The following is a 16,544-nucleotide window of genomic DNA, read 5'->3' on the forward strand; positions in this document are numbered from 1 at the left end:
TGTTTTAGGCTCAAATTACTCTTCTCTTTCTAGTTTCCTAAGGTGGAGGCTTAGATATTGATTTTAGATCTTTCTTCTTTTATAATATATGCATTTAATAGTATAAATTTCTAAGCACTGCTCTCACTGCATCCTATAAATTTTGATTTGTTGTATTTTCGTGTTCATTTAGTTCAAAATATTTAAACATTTTTTCTTGACACTTCTTAACTCATGTATTATTTAGCAAGGTGATATTTAATTTCCAAATACTGGCAGATTTTCAGCTATCTTTTAATTATAGATCTCTAGTTTACTTCTATTGTGGTCTGAGAACATACTTTGTATGACTTCTATACTTTAAATGTGTTAATGTGTATTTTATGGCCTGCACCTTAACAAGATATGTGGCATCTCTTGGTGAATGTTCCATGTGTGTTTGAGCAGATTACATATACTGCTGTTGTTGGAAGCAGTATTCTATAAATAAATATAGATGAAGTAATTGATAGTGGTGTTCAGGTCAACTGTATCCTTGCTGATTTTCTACATGTTTGATCTATCAATTATTTAAAGAGGCATGTTAAAGTCTCCAACTATAATAGTGGAGTTCCTGTTTTTATTTTCATTTCTATCAGTATTTGCCTCATGTATTTTGACGTTTTATGGTTAGATAAAAACACGCTTAGAATTGTCTTTTAGAAGTATTGACCCCTTTATAATTGGGTAATGTGCCTCTTTATACTTCATTATTTTGCTTGTTTTGAAGCCTACTTTGTCTGAAATTAATATATCTACTTCAGCTTTCTTTTAATTAGCATTATTATGGTATTTTTTTAAAGGGAAAGAAAAAGTATCTTGTTCTATCCTTTTAGCTTTAACCTGTATGAGTGTTCATATTTAAAGTGGGTTTCTTGTAGACAACATAGTTGGCTTTTTCTTTTTTTTACTGACTTTCACAGTCTCTATCTTTTAATTGCTGTATTTAAACCATTCACATTCAGAGTAATTTTTGATATTGTTGGATTAATATCTACCATGTTAGTAGTTGTTCTGTATTAGTTGTACTTGTTCTTCCCCCCCTCCCCTTTTTCTGCCTTATCTGGTTTTAAACAGTATTTTATCTAATTCTAGTTTACTGTCTCTCTTAGTAAATTAATTATATATATTTTTTTAAAAATAGTGGTTACTATATACATTTTTCCCTAATGTAAACTTGCGATATTCATTTTTCCCTAATCTAAATCTACCTTCAAATAACACTGTACCACTTCATGGGTAATACAGGTACCTTATAACAGAATATTTCCAATGTCTCCTTCTGTTCTTTATGAAATTGGCATAATTTATTTCACTTATCCATATGCTATAATTACCAATATGTTGTTTGTATTATTACTTTATACTGTTATCTCTTAATTAATTCAGAATAAGAAAAATAAAATATTTTATTTTACTTTTATTTATTCTTTCTCTGACATTCATCTTTTCTTATGTGGATCTGTGTTTCTGACCTATATCACTTTCCTTCTCCCTAAAGAGTTTCTTTTAACATTTATTGCAGAGCAGTTCTGGCAATGAATTCCTTCAGTTTTGTTTGAAAAAGTATTTATTTCTACTTTATTTTGAAGAATTATTTCATGGATATGAAATTCTGGATTGTGGTGTACTTTCTTTCAACAATAAATATTTCACTCCACCTTTTTCTTGCTTGCCTGGTTTCCAATGAGAAGTCCACTGTAATTGTAATTCTTATTCGTGGCCCTATATAGATGATATTTTTCCTCTACCTCTTTCTAAATTTCCTCTTTGTCTTTGGTATTCTGCAGTTTGGATATGATATGCCAAGATACAGAGTTGCTTTGGGTGTGGGTGTAGAGGGGAGAATTTATCCTGTTGGGTGCTGTCTGAGCTTCCTGGTTCTGTGTTTTGGTTTCTGACCTTTGGAAAGTTCCTGGTCATTATTATTTCAAATATTTCTTCTGCTCTATTCTCTCTTTCTTCTTCTGGTATTCTAATTATGTGTATGTAACACCTTCTGAAATTTCTCAGAGTTCTTAGATTTTTTTTTTTTTTTTTTTTTTTACTATGTACTTCAGCTTGAGACGTTTCTATTGACCTAGCTCAAGCTTACTGCTTCTTTCCTTAAGCTGTATCCTCCACTGATGAGCCCATCAAAGGCATTCATTTATGTTAGTGTCTTTTATTTCTAGCGTTTTATTTCAAGTTGTTTTAGAGTTCCATCTGTCAGCTTACATTACCCATCTCTTCTGCATATTGTCTACTTTTTCCATTATTGTCTATGTTTTCCATTATTCCCATAACATATTAATCATAGTTATTATAAATTTCTTGTTTGATAATTCCAATATCTGTGTCATAGGTGAGTCTGGTTCTTATGCTTTTTTGTCTCATTAGACTGTGCTTTTCTTGCATTTTATCATACCTTGTAATTTTTGTGTGAAAGCCAGATGTGATGTATCAGGTAATAAGAAGTGAGATAAGTACTTAGGCCTCTAGCGTGAGGATTTATGTTAACCTGACTAGGAGTTGGGCTGTATTTAATGTTTTCTCTACTAGTAGGTGCCAGAGGCTTTAAATTTCTCTTGTCTTTTTTATTGACTTTGGCCTTCCCTAAGCACTCTTTCTCTGGAAGCATGACAGTTCTTTCAGCTGTCATGTACTATTATTATATGGCAGTCCTGTTGGTGTGATGGTAAAGAATGGGGGAGCAGATGTGTTCTATACTATTATGATTAAATGCAAGTTTTTCAGTGGTCCTGTGTCCCTGGGCTGTGACCTTCCCAATGCTTTTTAGTTCCTCCTACTCTTAGTTGAGACAGGTAGGCTAGAGGGGACTGCAGTGGGGAAATGCCCTTCCCCCAGGTGGGATATGTCTCTGGTAAAATCTTTGCCCCTGGAGAGTAGACCATTGTCATGGAAAACACTCATGTACATTTCACAATTACTCTTCCCCTTCCACTTCCAGATCTTTCTTGTCTCCTCAGTAAGAGCCTGGTAGGGCTCTTGGAGGTAAAACCCATTAAAGTATGGAGGCTCCCCAAAGACTAAAGCCCCAAAGAGTTTCCTCCTCTCATGCTAGTTTACACTCGGTCTCCAGCATTTCATCAAAACTACCGTTTAACTGTTCCTATCAGTATATGGCTCCCATAGCTTCTGCTCTGGGGAAACAGATCTTGGCTGTGATTCTCTGGTTTTGCCTATTTTTCCAGATTTTGACTAGTAGTTTGCCCTTGACCTCACTTCTCCAAAGAGTCCAAGAAAAGTAATTGATTTTGAGTTTGTTCAGCTTTTTGTTGTTTTAAGGACAGAAGTGATGATGTCTAAGGTCTTTATATATCAGAGCTGAAATTGGAAGAGTTTCTATTTTATTTTTATTTATATAATGGCAGTAAATCATTTTAAATATATATATATATATATATATATATATATATAAAACTAGAAGGTTGGAATAATAGAGGCTTTCATTCAAAGATGAGGAAGTTAATGCATAATGATACTAAATGACTTGTGCAAGGTGACATGTACATTTAACAGAAAGTATTTAATCTTTAAATTTAACAAAATAATAATATATTATTAATTTTTCTGAATTTACAATTTAAGAACTTCATTTTAGAATTGAGGTTGGTATTTTTAATTTCTGCCTCTAAAATTTGCATCCACATGCAAAGTATATGCTGTCCTTTGTGTATTAAACCCAGTAATGCTTTCCAGGTGTTCATTTTGTACCAGGATGCTGTTATTATTGAAGATGATCATTTTTTTTGTATTTTAATCTTGACAAACTAAAATATTTAGAGTGTTCAGAAATGTTGTAATACATGAAAGAAAAGCCAGTGTTTTGAGAGAATAGTCATTTTAAATACAAAGACGATATTTAGCTTGCAATAGAAGGAGGGGAAATACTGAGATTAGAACTCTAGTTGTTGGCATATTTGTGGACATGAAACTTGAAGGAGAAATTAAATGAGTGTTTAAAGAATCTCTTTTCACAGAAGTACCAATTTTAGGATTTTCAAAACCTGATTACTTAAGAAAATAAATAGAAATTTCTATTTTTAAACAAACATGTTAAATATCGATTATCTGTGTAAGGACTTTTCAAGGAAGAGAAGAAAATGGGAATTAAAAACACATAGATGATTTTCACTTACCAAGACTGAACTAGTAAACCTGTTCCCCAGATCACTATTGTTGAACTAAGTGTTAGTTACCATGCTAAATGTTTTGTATATAGCCTCTCAGTTAATCCTTGCAACAGTTAAACATTTATACAATCTGAAACAAAGAATTTAGTTGATATTTCCAAAGTCTGTTCTGGGGCTTTTTCTTCCTCACTGTAGAAATTCTTCTTGGGAGAATGAATTCCCTTACTTCCAGGACCTTAATTCCTATGCATTGATAGCTCCCAAGCATACCTTCCAGTCGGCCTTTCTCTTTCTTTCTCTCTACCTCTCTCTCTCCCCCTTCTTTTCCTCCCTCCTCCTCCTTCCCTCACTCCTTCTTTCCTTTACTCCTTCCATCCCTGCCCCATCCTCTCCTTTTCTAGACTTGTATGATCCTTCTGCTCACTGGGTGCCTCTACTTATTCCACAGATACATCTAATTTTAACATGTCCAAAACAGCAGTTTACTTCACCCCACACTTTTTGCCCTGTGTTCTCTTTTACAATGGTGATATCGTCCATGTGATTGCTCAGTCCTGGAAAATGGGTATAATTCTGTATTTATTGTTCCCTCTTACCCATCACCTCTAACTGATCATCAGTTCCTGTTGATTCTTTTTCCTAAACAGATTGTAAATCTGTCTACTTCTCTTTGTTTTTACTATCACCACCAAAGTTTATGCCAAATTGATTCTTGTAGGAATTACTACAATGTCCTCTTATGGGTATTCTCTTCTAGTGTCTTACCTCTGCACTCCATTTTACTCACTGTAGCCACAGTAAGCTTTCCACTATGACAGTGGCTCTTTGGGTAAATTCAAAACTCTACCATGATTTTTAAGGTTTTTCATGACATTGACTCTCTGTGTCTAACTCTCTGGCTTCTCCTCCTCTCCTTCCAATATATATTCATTCTCTTCCCCCACCACCCCCAGCTTTATTGAGGTAGAGTTGACAGTTTAAAATCATATAAAGTATGCAACTTGATGATTTGATATACATATACATTGTAAAATATTCATCACTATCAAGCTACTTAACATACACATCACCTCACATAGTTACCATTTTCTTTTTTTGTGTGTAGTGAGAACACAATCTCTGCCCTCTTAGCAAATTTCAAGTATACAATACAATATTGTTAAGTATAGTTGCGTTGTTTACTTTAGATCTCCAGAACTTATACATCTTGCATATCTGAAATTTTGTACCCCTTGAACAACATCTCCCCATTTCCCCTTCCCTCCAGCCCCTGGTAACCACAATTCTACTCCAATATATATTCTTTGAGTACACTGATTTTTCTTTTCAGTTTTCAACCCATATTCTTTCTTGCCTCCTACCTTTGTAGCTGGCATTTCCTCTGCCTGGAATACTCTTCCTCTTTACAGATCTTACCTCACTAACCCTTATTTTTCACTTGTGTCTCAGTAGAAATGTCACTTCTTCTAAGAAGCCTTCACTTCTTCCAAGAAGGTTTCCCTATGTCCCTATTCCCCTAATATGTGGATTAGTTTTCTTTTCTACATTCTCTCACATCACCCTATGTCCCCTAGAATTGCCCTCATCATACTGTATTTGGCTGTTCAATTGCTACATCCTCCATCAAAATTATAAGATCAATAAGGAGTTGTCTACATATATTCTTAACACAAAACTGTATGGGCACATAGTAGGATCTTGATAAATATTTGATGAAAGAATGGATGAAACCGTTATATGTTAAATGGCAAGTCATTTTTTTTTTTAACTGAAGTATAGTTGATTTACAATATTGTTAGTGTCAGGTGTATAGCAAGCAAAGTGATTCAGATATAGATAGATAGATAGATAGATAGATAGATAGATAGATAGATAGATAGATTCTTTTCTGTTATAGGTTATTACCAGACATTAAATATAGTTCCCTGTGCTATACAGTAAATCTTTGTTGTTTATTTTATGTATGGTAGTGTGTATGTGTTAATTCTGTACTCCTAATTTATCCCTCACCCCCAATTTCCCCTTTGGTAACCATAAGTTTGTTTTCTATGTTTGTGAGTCTATTTCTGTTTTATAAATAATTTCATTTGTACTATTTTTTAGATTCCACATATGTTATATAATATATAATATTTTTCTCTGTCTGACTTAGTATGATAATCTGTAGGTCCATCCATATTGCTGCAGATTAACTTATTTCATTCTTTTTTATGGCTAACATTCCATTTTATATATATATACACACACACAATATCGTCTTTATTCATTCATCTGTCAATGGACATTTAGGTTGCTTCCATGTCTTGGCTATTGTAAATAGTGCTGCTATGAACATTTGGCATGCATGTATCTTTTCAAATTAAAGTTTTCATCTTTTCCAGATATATCCCCAGGAGTGGGATTGCTAGGTCATATGATAGCTTTATTTTTAGTTTTCTAAGGGACTTCCATACTGTTCTCCTTAGTAGCTGCACCAAGTTACAGTCCCACCAACAGTGTAGGAGGGTTCCTTTTCTCCACACCCTCTCCTGCATTGATTGTTTGTAAACTTTTTAATGATGGTTATTCTGACCAGTATGAGGTGATACCTCATTGTAGTTTTGATTTGCATTTCTCTAATAATTAGCAATAATGAGCATTTTTTATGTGCCTGTTGCCCATCTGTATGCTTTCTTTGGAAAATTGTCTCTTTAGGTCTTCCTCCCATTTTATGATTGGGTTGTTTCTGTAAAATTGAGTTGTATGAGCTGTTTATATATTTTGGAAATTAAGCCCTTGTCAGTTGCATCATTTGCAAATATTTTCTCCCATTCTGTAGGTTGTCTTTTCATTTTGTTTATGATTTCCTTTGCTGTGGAAAAGTCTTTAAATTTGATAAGGTCTCATTTGTTTATTTTTGCTTTCATTTCTATTGCCTTGGGAGACTGACCCAAGAAAATGTTTGTACGATTTATGTCAGGGAATGGTTTGCCTATGTTTTCTTCTAGGAGTTTTATGGTGTCATGTCTTATGTTTAAGTCTTTAAGCCATTTTGAGTTTATTTTTGTGTATGGTGAGAGGCTGTGTTCTAACTTCATTGATTTACATACAGCTGTCCAACTTTCCCAACACCCTTTGCTGAAAAGATTGTCCTTTCCCATTGTACTTTCTTGTCTCCTTTTTTGAACATTAATTGACTGTGGTGTGTGGGTTTATTTCTGGGCTCTCTTTCTGTTCCATTGATCCATATGTCTGTTTTTGTGCCAGGACCACACTGTTTTATTACTGTAGCTATGTAGTATTCTCTGAAGTCTGGGATGGTTATGCCTCCTGCTTGGTTCTTTATCAAGATTGCTTCGGCAGTTCTGAGTCTTTTATGGTTCCAGATGAATTTCAGGGTTACTTGTCCTAGTTCTGTGAAAAGTGCCATTGGTAATTTGATAGGGATTGTGTTAAATCTGTAGATTGCTTTGGGTACTATTGCCATTTTAACAATATTAATTCTTCCAATCCAAGAGCATGTGATATCTTTCCATTTCTTTGAATCATCTTCAATTTCTTTTATTAATGTTTTATAGTTCTCAGCTTCTGAGTCTTTCACCTCCTTGGTGAGGTTTATTCCTAAATATTTTATTTTTAGGGTTGTGATTTTAGAAAGTATTGTTTTTTGGTTTTCTTTTTTTTACATTCTTTCTGATATTTCATTGTTGTTGTAAAGAAATGCAACTGACTTCTGTATGTTAATCTTGTATCCTGCTACATTATCGAATTCATTTATCAGTTCTAATAGTTTTTGTGTGGAGTCTTTAGGGTATCATACAGTGTATCATCTGTATATAATTATAATTTTACCTCTTCCCTTCCAATTTGGATATATTTTATTTCTTTTTTTTTTTGTCTGATTGCTGTGGCTAGGACTTCCAATACTGTGTTGAATAGAAAAGGTGAGAATGGGCAACATTGTCTTGTTCCAGATTTTAGCAGGAAGGCTTTCAGCTTTTCACCTTTGACTATTATTTTGGCTGTGGGTTTGTCATAAATAGTTTTTACTATTTTGAGATATGTTCCCTCTCCATTCACTTTGGTAAGAGTTTTTATCATGAATGGATGTTGAATTTTGTCAAATGCTTTTTCTGCATCTATTGAGATGATCATGTGGTTTTTGTTTTTTCTTTTGTTTATGTGGTGTATCACATTGATTGATTTGTGTGTGTTGAACCATCCTTGTAAACTTGGGATGAATCCCACTTGGTCACGGTGTATGATCATTTTCATGTGTTGTTGGATTTGGTTTGTTAATATTTTGTTGAGAAGTTTCACATCTATATTCATCAAAGATATTGGCCTGTAATTTTTTTTTTTTCTGGTGGTGTCTTAGTCTGGTTTTATTATCAGGGTTATGGTGGCTTCATTAAAATGGCCTTGGGAGTGTTCCCTGCTCTTCAATTTTCTGTAAGAGTTTGAGAAGAATTGGTATAAATTCTTCTTTGTATGTTTGCTAGAATTCACCTGTGAAGCCATCTGGTGCTGGACTTTTATTTGTAGGGAGTTTTTAAATTACAGATTCTATTTCAGTTCTAGTGATCAGTCTGTTCAAATTATCTATTTCTTCTTGATTCAATTTTGGAGGGCTTTATGTTTCTAGAAACTTGTCCATTTCTTCTAGGTCACCGAATTTTTGACATATAATTATTCATAGTATTCCCTATTTTTTTTGTTATTCTGTAGTATCAATTGTTATGTCTCCTTTTTCATTTCTTATTTTGTTTATTTGGGTTTTCTCTCTTTTCTTCTTGGTGAGTCTGGTCAGAGGTTTGTCAATCTTGTTTATCTTATCAATGAATGAACTCCTGGTTTTACTGATTTTTTCCTATTTTTAAAATTTCTATTTCATTCATTTCCTCTCTAGTTTTTATTATTTCCTTCCTTCTTCTGACTTCAGGTTTTGTTTTTCTTCTTTTTCTAATTCTTTTAAGTGGTTGGTTATGTTGTTTATTTGAGATTTTTCTTCTTTTTGGAGGAAGGTCTGTATTGCTATAAACCTCCCTCTAAGAACTGCTTTTGCTGTATCCCATAGATTTTGTATGGCTGTGCTTTCATTGTCATTTGTCTCAAGGTATTTTTAAATTTCCTCTTTGATTTCATCATTGACCCATTGGTTTTTTAGAAGCATGTTGTTTAGTCTCCATGTAATCATTTTTTTTCTCATTTCCTTTTCTGTTGTTAATTTCTAGTTTCATGTTGTTGTGGTCAGAAAAGATTCTTGAGATAATTTCTATAGTCTTAAATTTGTAGAGGCTTGTTTTGTGCCCTAGTATGTGGTTAATTCTAGAGAATGTTCCATGTGCACTTGAAAAGAATGTGTAATCTGGTTTTTTGGATGTAATGTTGTGAAAATATCAATTAAGTCTAACTGTTCTATTGTATCACTTAGGACTTCTGTTGCCTTATTGAGTCTCTGTCTGGAAGATTTGTCCATTGATGTGAGTGGGGTGTTAAAGTCTCCTACTATTATTGTATTCCTGTCAATCTCTCCCTTTATGTCCGTTAGTATTTGTTTATATATTTGGGTGCTCCTATATTAGGTACATATATGTTTATAAGTGTAAAATCCTCTTGTATTGATCCTTTTATCATTTATAGTGTCCCTTCTTTATCTTTCTTTATGGCCTTTGTTATAAAGTCTATTTTGTCTGATATGAGTATTGGAACCCCCACTTTCTTGTCATTTCCATTTGCATGAAATATCTTTTTCCATCCCCTGGCTTTCAATCTATTTGTGTTCTTTGCCCTAAAGTGCATCTCTTGTAAGCAGCATACTGTACACTCTTGTTTTTTATCCAACCTGCCACTCTGTCTTTTGACTGGAGCACTTAGTCCATTAACATTTAAGGTAATTATTGATAGATATATATTTATTGCCATTTAAAACCTTATTTTTCCATTGATCTTATATTTCATCTTTGTCCGTTTCTTTTTCCTTTTGTTTTTCCTTTCATCATTTGATGATTTTCCTTTTGTATTATACTTATGTTCTCTTTTTGGTTTTTGTGAATTTATTGTGTGTTTCTGACTTGTGGTTACACAGTTTTTCAAGTATGTGAACCTCTTCCTATACATACTTGCCTTCGACTGGTAGTCATATAGGCTCCAAAACATTCTAGGGAAAAAAATCCACATTTTCTTACTCTCCTCCCCCACATTTTATGATTTTGATGTCCTCTCTTACATCTTCATGTTCTTCCTTTTGCTATTCATTGTGGTTGTCATCACTTTCACAGAAAATGTTTTTGATTTTAAAATATTTTGATTAAAATTTAAAACATTCTGATTAATTTTGATTAAACATTTCATTAAAATGTTTTAATCTGTGTACTTTAAGTGTACTTCTTTAAGTGATTTATTTTCCAATTGTAATTCACTTTTGGAAATAAATCACTTCTTAAATAAATCACTTCTTAAATAAATCACTTCTTTAAGTGATTTATTTTCCAATTGTAATTTTCTTTTTCTTATAGATTCTTACTTCTTTTCTATTTAGAGAAGAGCTTTCAATATTTCCTTTAGGATAAGTTTAATATTGCTGTATTCTTTTAGTTTTTGCTTGTCTGGGAAGTTTATTATCTCTCCTCTTCTAAAGGATAATCTTGCTGGGTAGAGTATTCTAGTTTGCAGATTTTTCCCTTCCAGGACTTTAAATATATCTTGGCACTTGCTTTTGGCCTGCAACTTTTCTGTAGAGGAATCAACTGATAGTGTTATGGGGGTTCCCTTGTAATTAACTCTTTGATTTCTCTTACTGCCTTTAGAATCTTCTCTTTGTCTTTAGCTTTTCCTATTTTTAATGTAGAATGTCTTAGTGTAGGTCTGTTTGGGTTTATCTTGTTTGGGACCCTCTGTGCTTCCTGTACCTGGATATCTGTTTCCTTCTTTAGGTTTGGGAAGTTTTCAGCCATAATTTCTTCAAACACGTTTTTGATCCCCTTTTTGCTGTCTTTCCCTCCTGGAATCCCTATTTTGCATAGGTTGGCATAGTTTATATTATGCCATAGGTCTCTTGTATTACTTTCTTCTTCTTTTTTTAATTTGGCTTTCTGTCTTCTGTCTTGATTGGATGATTTCCATTATTCAGTATTCCATTATTCCAGGTCACTTATTTGTTCTTCTGCATTACTCATTTTGCTATTCATTGACTTTAGCTCAGCTTTCATCTCGGTGAATGAGTTTTCTAATTTTTCTTTGTTCCTCTTTCTAGTTTTTAGTTTCTTTTTTCTCTACTCTGTATTTCCATTGATACCCCTTCTTAATTCCTTCAGTATTTTCATTATCTCCTGTTTGAAATCAGTGTCTATCATATTGAAGAGGTCTGCTTCATTGTTTGTTCTTTCAGGGGAATGCTCTTGGTCTTTTAACAGAGAGTGGTTCCTCTGCTTCATTTTACTTTTATTTCTCTCTGTGAGTTTAGGAGAAGCAATTATGTACTCTGGTCTTGGAGGGCTATTTATAAGTGGGAGCATCCCTGTGTAGCTTGTATGGATTTAGAATATTTAGTCTGAGGGCTATTTTTAGTATGCATGCCTGGCACCTCCTTCCTCAGCATGTGCTGGTCATTATCCCCTTGATAGGGGGTATGCAGATGTGGCTGCTGGTGCCTAGTCCTGGGGTTCTCAGTGGTGGCAATGGCTCAGGAATGGCCCTGGGACACAGGATGGGAGCAGAGGTGGCTCACAACCACTCCTGGAGTTTGGGCAGGTGGCAGTGGGGGCTCTCAACCACTCCTGGGGACTGCAAGGGTGGCAGTGGTGGCTTGCAACCACTCTTGGCTTGCAATAACTCCTGGTATCTGGAAGGGAGGTGGCAGGGGCCCACAACTACTTCTGGATTCCAAGAGGGAGACAGCAGAGACCCATGGCCACTCCTTGGGTCTGGGAGGGAGGAGGTGGGGGCCTGTGACCATTCTTGGGTCTGGGTGGGTAACTTTTTATTTTAAACACCTGAAATTGTTCTTCCTTTTTGAATACATGTATGTATGCACAGACAAACCTGTTCAAGCATTTGAGCAAAATGTTAAAAATTAAAAGATATAATAACATACAAAATTGAAATGATTTGCTTCTCTTTTGTTTGCTCTTACCATTTTAGATGATGGAAAATTGTCCTCTGAAGAATTCAAAACATATTTTGCAGATGGTGTTCTGAGTGGAGAAGAGTTATGTGAGCTCTTTCATACCATTGATACACATAATACCAAGTAAGGAACTTTTTTTAATCACTAGATTCTGTAAACAAAGTAGAGAGGGCATAAACAAGAACATACCAATGAAACAGAGAGGGAGTAAAGGTGCAGAGGACACATTTTGTAACACACCTATGTTCAGTTCTGAGATAGCTTCTAACAATTGAAATGCTGTGAAAAACTGAATTTTGAACTGGAAAATAAAGATCTTCTGTAAGAAGTTCTCATAAAGAGTTTGCAGAATTAAAACAAAGCATAGGTTATAAATAATTCTAATTCTATCATTAATAAGAAAGTAGAGGGGCTTCCCTGGTGGCACAGTGGTTGAGAATCTGCCTGCCAATGCAGGGGATACGGGTTCGAGCCCTGGTCTGGGAAGATCCCACATGCCGTGGAGCAACTAGGCCCGTGAGCCACAATTGCTGAGCCTGCGTGTCTGGAGCCTGTGCTCCACAACAAGAGAGGCCATGATGATGAGAGGCCCGCGCACCACGATGAAGAGTGGCCCCCACTTGCCACAACTGGAGAAAGCCCTCACACAGAAATGAAGACCCAACACAGCCATAAATAAATAAATAAATAAAACTTTAAAAAAAAAAAAAACAATTAGGAATTTCTTAAAAAAAAATAAAGTAGAATTTAACCTTGTTTCTTAGATTTCATCTCAGTTTGCTTCATTTAAAAATTGTCCTAAGGCCATTTTTATATAACTGTAGTAAAATAGGAAACTGCAGCAATTATCTGGACAATTCAGATGTGCTGAACTCCAAATCAGTGTTACCTGAGAGATGTAGGCAATGTAGGAAACAGAATTTTCTCTGAACAATCAATGTATATAGTGATCTACTTGATTTATTTTCAAATCTAGCAAAATAAAATATGAGCTCTGAAAATTTGTAGGTTTAGCTGATGGATTTTTTGAATCATTTTGCAAGAAATGATTTACTTAATTTTTGAAATTTAAAGTGCTTTATTATGTTGCACTATAGGCACAGCTATGATTACATTTCTAAAAAATATTTGCTTCTCATGATCAAGCAAAACATTTTAAGAATATTATTTATGTGACGAAAGAGGAAAATTTAACTTGTAAGTTAAAGAGGAAAATTTAACCAACAAGATACATTTTCAATGTTTTCCTTCTTTCTTTCCAAATATTTTCAAAGCGGTTATGTCACTATATTTAAAGTGACAAAAGGAAAAAGTATATAATGAAAAATATTCTACCTAACCAGGGCAACATTCAGATTTGAAGGAGAGATAGTTTTAAGACAAGCAAAATCTAAAAGAGTTTGGTACCACTAAAATGGCTGTACAATAAATGTTAAAGGGAGTTCTCTAAGTGGAAAAGAAAGACTACAACCAGAAATATGAAAATTATGAAGGTAAAGATCTCATCAGTAAAGGAAAATACACAGTAAATGTGGTATATCAATCACTCACAAAACTAGTAGGCAGTTTAAAAGACAAAAATAATAAAATCATCTAATCCACCATAAGTAGTTAAGGGATATTTTTTAAAATGCAAAATGTGAAATAAAAAATATTAAATGAGGAGTGGGGGTGCAGGATTGTTAGAATGCATTTGAACTTAAGAGATCAATAAAGTATAATAATCATGTGTGTGTGTGTGTGTGTGTGTGTGTGTGTATATATATATATATATATATATATATATATATACACACACATATATTGTTATATATAAACCTCATGGTAACCACAAACACAAATCTATAATAGATACACACAGAAAATAGAGAAAGGAATCCAAAAATAACACTAAACATAGCATCAAATCACATTGGAAGAGTGCAAAAGAAAAAGGAAAGAACAATAAAGAACTATAAAAATGAACTGAAAACAATTAACAAAATGGCAATTGATACATACTTATCAATAACTACTTAACACACTAAACGTAAATGGATGAAATGCTCCAATCAAACAACACAGAGTGCCTGAATGGATACAAAAATAAGACCCATATCTATGCTGCCTACAAGAGACTCACTTCAAATCTAAAGACACACAAAGACTGAAAGTGAGGGGATGCAAAAAGGTATTCCATGCAAGAGGAAATGAAAAGAAAGCCAGGGTAGCAATATTTATATCAGATAAAATAGACTTTTAAACAAAGACTTTAACAAGAGACAAAGTAGGACATTTCATAATGATAAAGAGATAAATCCAATAAGGAGATATAACATTCATAAATATATTTAAATCCAACATGGGAGCACCTAAATATATACAGTTATATATACTAAGTAACTAATGAGCCACTGAAGAAATCAAAGAGGAAATCACACAAATGAAAATAGAAACACAACAATCCACAATCTATGGGACACAGCAAAAACAGTTCTAAGAGGGAAGTTTATAGAGATACAAGCCTACCTCAGGAAAGAATAAAAATCCCAGATAAACAGCCTAATCTTACACCTAAAGGAACTAGAAAAAGAAATGCCAACAAAATCTAATGTTAGTATGAAGAAAGCAATAATAATGATCATAGGAGAAATAAAGGAAATAGAGACTAAAAAAGAGACAAAAAAAGTCAATGAAACTAAGAGCTGATTCTTTGAAAAGATAAACAAAATTTATAAAACTTTAGACAGAGTCATGAAGAAAAAAAGAGAGAGGTCCCAAGTCAATAAAATAAGAAATGAAAGTTACAGCCCATGTTATAGAAATAGAAAGGATCATAAGAGATTGCTATGAACAATTATACACCAATAAAATGGACAACCTAGAAGAAATGGATGAGTTCCTAGAAACATAAATCTCCCAAGACTGAATCAGGAAGAAATAGAAAATATTAACAGACCTATTACCAGTAATGAAAAATAATCAGTAAAAAACAAACAGAAGTTCAGGACCAGATGGCTTCACAGGTGAATTCTCTCAAACATTTAGAAGAGTTAATGCCTATCCTTCTCAAACTATTCCAAAAAAAAAAAAAAATTGAAGGGGAAGGAATGCTTCTGAACTCATCCCAAGAGGCCAGCATTACCCTGATACCAAAACTAGACAAAGACCCCACAGAAAAAGAAAATGATAAGCCCATATCTCTGGTGAACATAGGTGCAAAAATCCTCAACAAAATTTTAGCACATTGAATTCAACAATACATTAAAAGGATCAAACACCATGACAAGTGGTATTCATCCCAGATTTATCCCCAGGATGCAAGGATGGTTCAATATCTGCAAATCAATTAATAGGATACATCATGTTAACAAATGGAAGAATAAAAATCATATGATCATCTAAACAGATGGAGAAAAACTTTTGACAAAATTCAACACCAATTTATGATTTTAAAAACTCTCAACAAAATAGGTATAGAAGGAATATACCTAAACATAATAAAGGCATAAATAACTAATGCACAGCTAACATCATATTCAACAGTGAAAGGTTGAAACTTTTCCCACAAAGATCAGTAACAAGAAAGGCATGCTCACTCTACCACTCCTATTCAACATAGTACTGGAAGTCCTAGCCACAGCAATTAGACTAGCAAAGGAAATAAAAGAATCCAGATTGGAAGGAATAATTACAACTGTCGTTGTTTGCAGATGACATGATACTACATATAGAAAATTCTATATAGTATAGACACTATATATAGAAAATTCTAAAGACACCACCAAAAAACTACTAGAACTTTCAATGAATTCAGTAAAGTTGTAGGATAAAAAATTAACATACAGAAATCTGTTGCATTTCTGTACACTAAGAACAAACTATCAGAAAGAGAAATTAAGAAAACTATCTCATTGACAGTTGCATCAAAACTAATAAAATACCTAGGTATAAATCTAACCAAGGAGGTAAAAGACCCACTTGGAAAACTATAAAACATTGATGAAAGAAATTGAAGATAACAACGTACAAAGGGAAATATATCCTGTGCTAAGGGATTGGAAGAATTAATATTGTTAAAATGTCCATACCACCCAAAGCAATCTACAGTTTTAGTGTAATCCCTATCAAAATACCAATGGCCATTTCCACAGAACTAGAACAAATAATTCTAAAATTTGCCTGGAAACACAAAAGACCCTGAAAAATCTAAACAATTTTGAGAAAGAAAAACAACACTGTTTGTATCCCACTCCCTCATTTCAAACTATACTACAACTTACAGTAATCAAAATAGTATGGTA

General features: G+C 33.6%; 1 protein-coding gene across 1 annotated transcript in view; it reads left to right on the plus strand.

Moving 5' to 3' along the window:
- NECAB1 (N-terminal EF-hand calcium binding protein 1) overlaps positions 1-16,544 on the plus strand; it is a 237,438-nt gene that overhangs the window by 11,841 nt on the left and 209,053 nt on the right. Inside the window, exon 2 of the mRNA XM_068525486.1 lies at positions 12,276-12,384. Within this exon, the coding sequence (XP_068381587.1) occupies positions 12,276-12,384 (109 nt within the window). The remainder of the gene's footprint in view (positions 1-12,275; positions 12,385-16,544) is intronic.

The sequence above is a fragment of the Eschrichtius robustus genome, chromosome 17 (assembly GCF_028021215.1).
Source record: "Eschrichtius robustus isolate mEscRob2 chromosome 17, mEscRob2.pri, whole genome shotgun sequence".
Lineage (NCBI taxonomy): Eukaryota > Metazoa > Chordata > Mammalia > Artiodactyla > Eschrichtiidae > Eschrichtius > Eschrichtius robustus.